The sequence below is a fragment of the Rhinoraja longicauda genome, chromosome 13 (genome assembly GCF_053455715.1).
Source record: "Rhinoraja longicauda isolate Sanriku21f chromosome 13, sRhiLon1.1, whole genome shotgun sequence".
NCBI classification, from domain to species: Eukaryota; Metazoa; Chordata; class Chondrichthyes; order Rajiformes; family Arhynchobatidae; genus Rhinoraja; species Rhinoraja longicauda.
The window spans coordinates 29,729,929-29,742,740 of record NC_135965.1 but is presented as its reverse complement, the minus strand read 5'-3'; the positions used below and the strand labels follow the sequence as shown (position 1 = coordinate 29,742,740).

The 12,812-nt window shown below is 43.3% G+C and overlaps 1 protein-coding gene across 1 annotated transcript in view; it reads left to right on the top strand.

The window, feature by feature from the left end:
- LOC144599067 (uncharacterized) overlaps positions 1-12,812 on the top strand; it is a 227,982-nt gene that overhangs the window by 127,855 nt on the left and 87,315 nt on the right. Inside the window, exon 14 of the mRNA XM_078409791.1 lies at positions 8,222-8,404. Coding sequence (XP_078265917.1) covers positions 8,222-8,404 — 183 coding nt within the window. The remainder of the gene's footprint in view (positions 1-8,221; positions 8,405-12,812) is intronic.

The following is a 12,812-nucleotide window of genomic DNA, read 5'->3' as shown; positions in this document are numbered from 1 at the left end:
CTTAAACTGAGCTCATTCTTTCAATCTCTTTCTTGTGCAGCCTGTATCCCTTATTGCAGTATCGTTCATTTCATGCATTTTTCACTTCAAATATGTCAATGATTTTTTTGCAGGATGGCAGCCTGCTATCTAAAAAGCACACTGCTATTCTATAAGTGAAGTGCAGGATCCCAATGTTGAGGTCTTCAATGCAATCTCAACCACATTTATTTTTGTTTCTACTGGATAAAATGCCGAAGGGAATAAAGAAAGTTTTATCAGTTATTTATCTTTTTATAATATCAGAACCTGCCAGAGCATTTTGCAATACTGAATACATTTCATGTATATCTATTTTTGTATTGCGATAACAAAAGGGAATGGAGACGCATCTGAGTCTGAAGGGGGGGGGGGGGGGTTGCAACCCGAAACATCACCTATTCATGTTCTCCAGAGATGCTGCCTGACCCGCTGGGTTACTCCAGCACGTTGTATCTTTTTCCAACTCATTGGCTGTTGGAACTGAGGTGCAATTCACAGCAGTTGCTGGGAATCTGAAATAAAAGTGAAAGTTGGAAATTCCCAGCAGATCAGTTTTATTGATGTTGATTGAGGCTAAAATCCTCCTCCTTCTCAGGCCGTCTGTTTAGGAAGAGGATGACTTGCCTCAGAGAACGGAGAGCAGAACAGCACTGGGAAAGGCCCATTCATGTATAATCTCTCTGTACTGTGAGCCAATCTTTTATCCATGTCGGCATGCTATCTCTTCAGTTCACAATGTTTATGCCGACCAATATGCCAATTTAAACGACATGTCTTCCTCAAATAGTCTATATCGTCATGTTCTTGAGTCCGTCTAAATGCCTCTTAAACATTGCTGTCATGTCTGCTTCCACATCCACGCCTGGCAGTGTGTCCAAGCACCGATCACACTTTGTGAGAAAAAAGTTACTTCGTAAATCTCCTGTAAACTAATCCCTCACCTTATATCTGATTTGACATTTCCACCCTGGGGGGAAAAAAATCCATTTACTCCATCTATACCACTGCGCTTCTGTGGGTTCTGAAATAGCTGATGAGACTAATGTGGGACCAACCCACATTGTCACGGGTCGGGCAGACATTGCTTGAGGGCACACATGTGTGGGTAGTTTGGGAGATGATTTGCTTCTTCTGCTGTTTGAGCAGGGCCTTAATGGAAGAACTCACTGTCATCAATACCATCTGAAAGCCTGTCTCTGAATCGATCAGTCATTGTCCAAGGGATTCCCACGAGCTGGAAGAAATGTCCCTTTTACAAGGAGACTTCGTGAACATCTTTGAATAGATTCCTCTGAAAAAAAATCTTGCTGCAATGGAACTTCCAGTATGAGGAGTCCAACAGTGTAACTATAGCTAGATTTTGGCCAGGGAGAGGACACTGATGTTGATTCATGCCTCATATCTGCATTTGAAGGATTCTGTGGAGCCAACATTTTGATGACATCTATCCAATGCCTGAAAGTGCTTCCCTAAGGTAGACCACATGTTAAAACTCTTCAGGAGTGTCGTGGTTACTGTTGTCCATTAGTTTTGTGTTGGATTTAAGATCTTGATTTTCAAATGCCCTTTTCTTTAGGCGACAAGGTCTTTGCTAGTGTATGGATGGCCATCAGTCCTGTCACATCCAGCTAAGAGAACTAGATTTTTATTGGGTACATCAAACAGTCCTTTTTCCAGGCATACCCCCCAACTATTTCTTCACTACATCGATGAGTGCATCGGGGCTACCTCTGGCCGCTGTGCAGAACTCATTGACTTTATTAGCTCAACCACTAACTTTCACCCTGCCCTCAAATTCACCTGGACTGTCTCGGCCATCCTCTCTTTACTTTGTCGATCTCTCTGAATCCATCACAGGAGACAGACTATCGACGGACATCTATTACAAACCTACTGACTCCCACAGCTATCTAGACTACACTTCAACCCATCCTGCCTCTTGCAAAGATGCTATTCCCTACTCTCAATTCTGCCATCAAGGCATTTCTGCTTCCAAGATGAGGTGTTCCATACTAGGACATTTGAGATATCATCGTTCTTCAGGGAACGTGGGTCCCCCCTTTTGTCATAGAGGGGGCCCTTACACACGCCTCCTCAGTGTCCCGTAGTTCTGCATTCGCTTCTCCTTCTCCCAGAAGCAACATGGACAGAGTTCCCCTGGTTTCTACCTTTCACCCCATCAGCCTCTGCATCCAACATGTTTCCTCCGACATTTCTGACAACTCCTAAAGGATCCCACCACCAATCTCATTTTCCAATCTCCACCCGTTTCTGCCTTCTGCAGAGACCATTCCCTTCACAAATCCTTTTCCCGTCCAAACAACTGGCTCCCCAGGTACTTTCCCCTGCAACCACAGGATATGCAACACCTGTCCTTGAATCTCCTCCCTTGACTACATCTAGGGACAGTCCTTTCAGGTTAGATAGAGGTTCAAATCTACCTCCTCTAAACTCATCTACTGTGGTACCGGTGTTCCCGATGCGAGCTCCTGTACATCGTTGAGATCAAACGTAGACTCACCGACCGTTTCGCTGAACAATTACACTTGGTAGCCTAGCCTTATGGGATCTCCGGGTTGTCAACCATTTCAACTTCCCTCATTTCAAGTAATTTCAATTGCCATACAGACCTTCCTATCCTGGGTCTCCTCCATTGCCAGTGTGAGGCCACACGGATATTGGAGGAATAGCACCTCATATTTTGCTTGGGTAGCTTACAACCCAGCGGGATGAATTTTCTGATTTTAACTAACTTATACCCATACTCTCCTCCCCCCTCTACCCTTGCCTCCTTCCTCCACCCTAGTTATTTTACCAGTTCCACAGTTCTCCACATTGTTTTCCTCTTGAGATCACACTTTCCCTGGCTATCAATGGTCTTACCCTGCCTGAGGACATTTGTGGGCAGCCCTGATTAGTTCTGGTTATTTCTCTCCTCCAGTTCTTTATGACCCTGAACCCCATTTTCAGTCCGAAGAGGGGTTCGACCCAAAATGTCACCCATCCTTTTTCTCCAGAAATGCTGCCTGACCCGCTGAGTTGCTCCAGCACTTTGTGTCTAAATTTGGTTTAACATCTCATCTGAAAGGCAGCTCCTCTAAAAGTGCAGCGACCCCTTAGAAATGTTGTCTTGTGACTTGGCAGCTGCCATTTAAAGCTGATCTCTAGATCCAAGTCCATTTGATTCACAATTCCCAGAAAACTGACCGGAAATGTGCAAGAATAGAGAAGGCCTTTGTGCGGAACCATATAAACTGAAGCAACTAACTTGCTAATAACTCAGAGATGCCAGAGTGTATTTATGTGAATGCCCAGGCATTGGTCAGGAAAAAAATCTTGCTTGATGGAATTCCGCCAGATGTAAACTCAAAGCCTCTTTGTAGAGCTGGTAATACAGCCTCGTGGGTAGGGGGGGTGCACCTTGTTGTGTTTTGGCTCAAATTCCTTCCAGCAATTAAAAAAAAATGTTTAAAGGAGTTCTATAAAGATCCAATCTTGCTTAAGGGCCACTCCTTATAATAAGTGCGAGAAAATGTCCATAATTTATTGGTCTTTACCATATATTGCTTTTCTTCACTTATAACAGATTTCTTTTAGAAAACACACATGACCTCTCACCTGCAAACTTGAGTCTCATAGGAAATAAAAGGCAGCCTTGTACTCAAGAGTTATTTATGTGCCCTGGACGACCAGATCCATTGATTGCCTTCAGGTTACACTTGAGATTTCAGCTACACATCCATATCATTTTAGCAGATATAAACAGGAAATGCTCAGCAGGTCAGCCAGCATCTGAAGCAAGGACAGAGTTAAAAATTTAGCTTGGCAATCACTTGAGAAAATGATTAATTTCTGTTCTGGCATATTTTTGTAAGACTATCCTACCAAACAGGTTTATTCCCAGGTAGAATGGTTTACGGCAACAAGTACAAACAGTTGCTGCCAGCTTTACTGACACAGTAGCTGTTGAACTAATCTGTGAGGTTTAAGAGTTGAGAATATTTAATTCATCTTTTTTTCACATCTGTTAATAAAAGTTGGACATTTACTGCTCAGAAAGGAAATGACTGGCCATTGGTATACTTACCAGTTTTATTTCCACACCTGTTATAGCTGGGTCAGAGCTTTTACTCACTGGTAGATCAAGAGTGTTTGATCTCTAAACCCAGAAAAAAGTTTCAGCCTAAACGTGTGCTTGGCTACTGGAACAGGCCGTGACCTCAGTCTTTTAACTCAGAGATAAAAGTAAATTGCCTTTGGGTCATACAGCACGCAAACGGTCCTTTGGCCCACTGACTGCACCACCCATAAACCAGCACGTACACTGATCCTACAATCCCATTTTAGTTTAGATAGACAAAAATGCTGGATTAACTCAGCGGGCCAGGCAGCATCTCTGGAGAAAATAAATATGTGATGTTTCAGTTCAAGACCTTTTTAGTTTATGGCGACACTGTGGCTCAGTGGTAGAGGTGCTGCCTTGCAGCGCTTAAAGTGCCAGAGACTTGGGTGCATGTCTGTACGGAGTTTGTATGTTCTCCCCATGACTGTGTGGGTTTTCTCCAAGAACTTCGGTTTTCTCCCACACTCAATAGACAATACACAATAAACAATAGGTGCAGGAGGAGGCCATTCGGCCCTTCGAGCCAGCACCGCCATTCAATGTGATCATGGCTGATCATTCTCAATCAGTACCCCGTTCCTGCCTTCTCCCCATACCCCCTGACTCCGCTATCCTTAAGAGCTCTATCTAGCTCTCTCTTGAATGCACTCAGAGAATTGGCCTCCACTGCCTTCTGAGGCAGAGAATTCCACTCCAAAGATGTAAAGGTTTGTAGGTTAATTGGCTTGGCATATACAGTGCATTCAGAAAGTATTCAGACGCCTTCACTTTTTCCACATTTTGTTACGTTACAGCCTTATTTTAAAATGGATTAAATTCATTTTTAAAAATCATCAATCTACACACAATGCCCCAGAATGAAGAAGCGAAAACAGGTGTTTAGAAATTTTTGCAAAGTAATTAAAAAGTAATAACTGAAATATCACTTTACATAAGTATTTAGACCCTTTGCTATGACACTCAAAATTGAGCTTAGGTTTATCCTGTTTCTATTGATTATCCTTGAGATGTTTCTACAACTTGATCGGAGTCCACCAGTGGTAAATTAAATTGATTGGACATGATTTGGAAAGGCACACACCTGCCTCTATAAGGTCCCACAGTTGACTGTGCATGTCAGAGCAAAAACCAAGCCATGACGCCGAAGGAATTGTCCATAGACCTCCAAAGCAGGATTGTATTGAGACACAGATCTGGGGAAGGGTATAAACCAATTTCTGCAGCATTGCAGTCCGAAGAGCACAGTGGCCTCCGTCATTCTTAATTGGAAGAACTTTGGAACCACCACGACTCTTCATGGTTTTTATTCACAAAATGCTGCAGTAACCCAGCAGGTCAGGCAGCATCTCAGGAGAGAAGAAATGGGTGATGTTTCGGGTCGAGACCCTTCTTCAGACTGATGTCAGGGGGGCGGGACAAAGGAAGGATATAGGTGGAGACAGGAAGATAGAGGGAGAACTGGGAAGTGGGAGGGGAAGAGAGGGACAGAGGAACTATCTAAAGTTGGAGGTCAATGTTCATACCGCTGGGCTGCAAGCTGCCCAAGCGAAATATGAGGCGCTGTTCCTCCAATGGAATAAATACCTTCGATTTGTACCAGCATCTGCAGTTATTTTCTTACACGACTCTTCATGAAGCTGGCCTCCCAGCCAAACTGAGCAATCGGGGGAGAAGGGGCTTGGTCAGGGAGGTGAGAAGAACACAAAGGTAATTCTGACAGAGCTCCAGAGTTCCTCTGTGAAGATGTGAGAACCTTCCAGAAGGACAACTATATCTGCAGCACTCCACCAATCAGGCCTTTATGGTAGAATGGTCAGACGGAAGCCACTCCTCAGTAAAAGGCACATGACAACCCGCTTGGAGTTTGCCAAAAGGCACCTAAAGGACTCTCAGACCATGAGAAACAAGATTCTCTGGTCTGATGAAACCAAGATTGAACTCTTTGGCCTGAATGCCAAGCGGCACCGCTCATCACCTGGCCAATACCATACCTACAGTGAAGCATGGTGGTGGCAGCATCATGCTGTGGGGATGTTTTTCAGTGGCAGGAACTGGGAGACCAGTCGGGATCAAGGGAAAGATGAACGGAGCAAAATACAGAGAGATCCTTGATGAAAACCTGCTCCAGAGTGTTCTGGACCTCAGACTGGGGCGGAGGTTCACCTTCCAACAGGACAATGACCCTAAGCACACAGCCAAGTCAACGCAGGAGTGGCTTCATGACAAGTCTGTGAATGTCCTTGAGTGGCCCAGCCAGAGCCCGGACTTGAACCCGATCGAATATCTCTGGAGGGAACTGAAAATAGCTGTGGATCGACGCTCCCCATCCAACCTGACAGAGCTTGAGAGGATCTGCAGAGAAGAATGGGAAAAATTACCCAAATACAGGTGTGCTAAGCTTGCAGCGTCATACCCAAGAATACTTGAGGTTGTAATCGCTGCCAAAGGTGCCTCAACAAAGTACTGAGTAAAGGGTCTGAATACATATGTAAATGTGATATTTCAGTTATTTCTTTTTAATTACTTTGCAAAATTCTCTAAACACCTGTTTTCACTTTTTTATTATGGGCGTATTGTGTGTAGATTGGTGATTAAAAAAAAGAATTTAATCCATTTTAAAATAAGGCTGTAACGTTGCAAAATGTGGAAAAGGTGGGGTCTGAATACTTTCTGAATGCACTGTATGTAAGAATTGTCCCTAGTGTAAGATAGTGTTAATGTGCAGGGATCGCTGGTCAGTGTGGACACGGTGAGCCGAAAGGCCTATTTCCGCGCTGTATCTCTAAACTAAATTAAACTAGAGATACAGCATGGAAACAGGCCATTTAACTTACTGTCCACATTGCCTATTGATCACCAGTACACTAGTTCTACGTATTTCCACATTTCTATCCTACACACTAGGGGTAATTTAAAGAAGCCTGCAATGGCAACTTCCAGACTTTTCTGATGAATTATTTTCCAATTGCCATTACTACACAGGGAGTCGGAGTGATCTTACGCAAACCCAACAGAACAGATCTTCCATTCATATTTCCATTTCAATTAGTTGTTTATTGAAGTAGTTGTACAAACAAGGAGATGAACATACCAGGCTATACTTATTTCCCATATGAGTCGTAGCTGGCTGCTCTGTCACTGGTCTGGTCCCAGGTCTCAGGTCTTCCAGTCGATGGTCTGTCCAGGTCTGTACCCAGATCTGGTAAGAACTGTATACTCTCCCTCCCTGTATCTGGCCACTGTCCCTTATGCCCATACATATACATACATCTAACGACCCACCCCAGGTGTCCAAAATAATACAGCAAGATATATCTAGACGAAATAATATAATTTGCCAACAGTAGCTTGCCTAAACATAAATGGCTCCTACAAAGCCAATTAACATACAAACCTGCATGTTTTTGGAATGTGGGAGGAAAGCAGAGCAACCGGAGAAAACCCACGCTGTCAGAGGGAGAACACACAAACTCCGCAGAGACAGCATCCAAAGACAGGATCAAATCTGGCTCTCTGGCGCGGTGAAGCACCAACTCTATCGCTACACCACTATTCTCCTCCATCTACTCATCAGCTGCCCCAGATTCTACCACTCACCTGGGGCAATTTGCAATACCCAGTTAACCTACCAGTTTGCTCGGCTGTGGGATGTGGGAAGAAATCAGAGCACTCAGTACAGTCACAGGGGGAATGGCCAAACTCCACACTGGCAGGATCCGAGGTCAGGATTGAACTCACGTCATGGCTGTATGAGGCAGCAGCTCTATGACCATCCCATCCTTATGCTGTGAAATGCCCCATTTAATAACGTTAGGCAGAGTAGTTGAGTATTTTCCATCAATCCATCCATTATTTCACAAATCATTGGCTGCAAAGGTAGTAACATTTCCTGACAATCTTGACAATCCTCAATCTCATATATCCCCCCAGTTCTATAAATCTATTGAAATCTGCGCCGTTCACTTTTTTACATCTCTCATTGCTAGAACTCTTCTGCTGTTGATAGCATACTGCCCATGTGGGATCCTTTTGGAAGCTTCTCTTAATCTATGTCTGTTTTTCCCGCACTCCCCACAGTGAAAAGGCAAACTTGGAGAAAGTGGTACATTCTTTGAACCAGCAGATCGATAGCTTGCAGATGGACATGGAGCGCCTGAAAGCTGTGAATGATGACCTGCAGAGACAGCGAGATCACATCGAGGACAAGAGGGAAGAGATGCAGAAAGACAATGAGCAAGCCAAGAAAGAGCTTCTAAGAAGGTGAGCATGCAGCAGTGGCAGGTAAATGCATGTCAGTTTCAGTTTAGTTCATTGTCACGTGTATCAAGGTACAGTGAAAAGTTGCATGCTAACCAGTCAGTGGAAACACAATACATGATTACAATGGCACCATTTACAGTGTCTAGATACATGTTAAGGGAATAATGTTTAGTGCAAGGTAAAGCCAGTAAAGTCTGATCAACGATAGTCCAAGGGTCACCAATAAGGTAGATAGTACAAAAGCTTTTCACTGTACCTCGGTACACATGACAATAAACTAAACTAAACAAACTAAACACTATTTGGTGAGAGGATGGTTCATTTGCCAGATAGCAGCTAGGAAGAAACTGTCCCTGAATATGGAGCTGTGCGTTTTCAAACTTCTATACCTTTTTGCTTGATGGGAGAGGGGAGAAGAGGGAGTGACCAGGGAGCGACTCGTCCTTGATTATGCTGCTGGGCTTGCCAAGAGAGCGTGAGGTATAAATGGAGTCAACGGAAGGGAGGTTGGTTTGTGTGATGGTCTGGTCTGCTTCCACAATTCACTGCAATTTCTTGTGGTCTTGGATAAAATGCTTCCTGTAGTGCATCTGTAGAAGTCCCGATAAAATGCTTTCTGTAGTGCACCTGTAGTAGTTGGTGAGAGTTGTTGGGAAACGTATTATCAGATAAATATTGGTGAGCTGATCAATACCCTGCACAGAATCATGTTCAGCACCCTATCCAAATGCTTCTCAGTTTGCTTGGAACTGGACAGAATATTCTAGTTGTGGCTGAAGCATTGCTTATTGAAACATATAAAATTTAGTTTTGTCATCAATTCTAGAGTAGAAACAAGGAACTGCAGAAGCTGATTTACAAAAAAAGAGACACGTATTGTTGGAGTAACTCAGCGGGTCAGGCAGCATCCCTGAAGAACATGGATAAGTGATGTTTTGGGTCGGGATCCTTCTTCAGACTGATTCTGGAGGTGGGGGGAAGAAAGCTAGAAGAGAGGAGGGGCAGGACAAGCATGGTATGTTGGCATTCATAGCAGCGAATGGTATGTTGGCATTCATAGCAAGAGGATTTGAGTATAGGAGCAGGGAGGTTCTGCTGCAGTTGTACAGGGCCTTGGTGAGACCGCACCTGGAGTATTGTGTACAGTTTTGGTCTCCTAATCTGAGGAAAGACATTCTAGCCTTAGAGGGAGTACAGAGAAGGTTCACCAGATTGATCCCTGGAATGGCAGGACTTTCATATGAAGAAAGACTGGATAGACTAGGCTTATGCTCGCTGGAATTTAGAAGACTGAGGGGGGATCTTATTGAAACATATAAAATTCTTAAGGGGTTGGAGAGGCTAGATGCGGGAAAAATGTTCCCGATGTTGGGGAAGTCCAGAACCAGGGGTCACAGTTTAAGGATAAGGGGGAAGTCTTTTAGGACCGAGATGAGAAAACATTTCTTCACACAGAGAGTGGTGAGTCTGTGGAATTCTCTGCCACAGAAGGTAGTTGAGGCCAGTTCATTGGCTATATTTAAGAGGGAGTTAGATGTGGCCCTTGTGGCTAAAGGGATCAGGGGGTATGGAGAGAAGGCAGGTACAGGTTACTGAGCTGGATGATCAGCCATGATCATATTGAATGGCGGTGCAGGCTCGAAGGGCCGAATGGCCTACTCCTGCACCTATTTTCTATGTTTCTATGTTTCTATAGATGAATACAGGCAAGAGGAGGTTTTGATGGGCAGATAGTTGGAAAAAGGCTAGAGATGGTGTGAGGCAAAAGGATTAAAGATTTGTGATTTGTGAAACCAAAGGAAGGAATGTAGGTGGATGGGAGAAATAGGTGCGAGTCCAGATGAAGCACAGGGGATGGGGAGGATTGGCTTGATAGCGGTTACCTAAAATTAATTCAATGTTCATACCATTGGATTGTCAACTAAGTAGCCAAGTAGCATATGAGTTGCTGGTCCTCTAGTTTTCCGATGTTGCTGCCTGTACATTGGCGAGACTAAGCATAGACTCAGTGACTGTTTCACTGAACACTTGCACTCAGTCTGCCATGGTCTACCGGATCTTCTCTTTGCTAACTATTTTAACTCTTCTTCCCATTCCTATACTGACCTTTCTGTCAAGGGCATCCTCCATTCTAGAGTGAGGCCACACGCAAACTACAGGAACAGCACCTTATATTCCACTTGGGTAGTTTACAACCCAATGGTATGACCATCGAATTCTCCAATATTAGGTAATCTCTAACAAGCTCCCCCCCCCCCTCTTCTGTGTCCCCCACAGCCCCCTTTCTCCCCCCGCCCCCCTCGTTTTGTCTCACACCTTTTTATCACCTTTGGCTTTTGCCCAACCATCTGCCTAACAACCCCCCCCCCCCCCCCACAACCCCTATCCTGTGTTCTACTCAGACGATCAGGCCTTTAGAATTGTGTCCTACAATTTATATTGCCTCTTTTTAAACTTCCTACAAAAATGTAATATGGTACATTTTTCAGCATTATACATCGTCTGTCATTCATCTGCCCAGTACACTGGCTTGCCTGTATTTCTTTGAAGTATTTTAGCAGCTTCATTATGCTTCCATTTTTTTTTCTAATTGAAAAATGTATGAATGTATGAAGTGGAAAGAGTCAAATAATAGAGCATGAGAAGTGAATGACAGGTAGCAAAGAAAACCCAGAAAGTCATTTGTAAGCACGATTAAGTAAAGGATAGGTGATTGACTGATTAAGGGCAAGCTTTTTGTGCAGGTGGTGAGTAAGACTCGAGTTAAGAGAATCAAGAGTGTTTAACAGAACAATACAATTTTTTCTTACTGCACCTTTACAGGCACATTGCTGCAATAGGGTTGGTACACCATTAGTAACTTGCATCATCCTCTCTGGGGAAGAGGACTCCCCAGATTTATCAGTGAAGATAAAAGATGGGATGAAAATTGATAAAAGCAGAGGTAGTCCTTTTTCAGTCCTCATAGAAAATACTTCCAGGTTACTGAAGGTGTTTATAGTGGAGGCTCTAACCAGAGCATAAAATCCTTCTTGAAAATGGAAGTAACTGCAGAGGTTGAAAGATTGTAAATGTTCTACCTCTGTTTGAAAATGTATGAGAGTGGCTCGGGGCAGGTAAGCCCAACAATGGTCGTGGAGAAAATTTCAGGGACAATAAACCAAACAAACTTAATTTGCATTTGGAAAACTATGGGGAAATTAATGAAAGTCTACATTTAATTGACTGGGTTTGATTAATGAATGAATTCTTTGGTGCAAGTTGATAACGATAATAAATTAATATTATCAAAATGAACTTTCAAAAGGTTTTTGACAAAGTACCATATAATGAACATGCCACATAGTTGTGCATAGGATTCAAGATATATTATCCGCATGGATGCCAAATTGGCTGAAGAGAAAGCAGAGAATAGTGACAAATGGCTGTTTCTCAGGCTGAACTGCATTATACAGTGGTGTTACCCAGTAGTCATTAATAGGATCATGACTCTTTTGGATAGGTACTAATTAAATTGGTTAAATGGAGCAGAATTTCAAAAGTGGAGATTGAGCTGAAATTCAGAAATGTTGTCAGATGTGAGGTGGCTGGTAACAGACCTCTGGACGACATTGGCAAGTTGGTAAAACAGATAATCATATGGCAGAGGAAATTTTAAGCCAAGAAGTGATGTAAGTTTGGCAGGATGAATGAGTGGGAGGAATAAATATACACTACAGTTTTAAAGGCTTGTAGCATTGGAGAGAATAGAGAGTGCCAGTGTTCAAATCTTGGACAAGTTGAGGTGGTTGTTAAAACAGAATCTTTCATTAATTTACAAAACATACACTAAAACACATGCTAAGCCTTTAGAAAGCTTTGGGTAGGCCCCGGCACGAGTATCACATTCAGTTTTGGCCAATACACTTTAGGATGGATGTTATGAGCTTGCAGGGGAGATTTATGAGGATGGTGAAAGGCATCAGAAGAGGAAATTAGACACGAGGAGACTGGCGAAGCTGTCACCGGTCACAGAGTAGAAAAGATTGGCAGAATCTTTGACTGAACTCCTCGAAATTACGAAGAGGTTTGGTAGAACGAGTCAGGAGAAGCTGTTTCCAGTGTAGGAGAGTCATTAACAAGAGGATGCAGATTTAAGATGGTTGGCAAAGGAACCATGGATAATGAAATTCCACATGCATGCATTTCCCAGGGATCCCTAAATTTCAGCCAAGGAACAAGATCTTAATGGATTTTTTTTTTCCATTCTCCTTAGCCAAACAGGCCACACTTGAAACCTAACTTTAACAGATGTCTTCTGATCAACCAGCTTGGAGCTGCCAGACATGTCTAATCTGGAGATCACAAGGATGACTCAGGACTATCATGGGTCAAAGTTAATTAATTAAGACTGATACCTCAATGCACT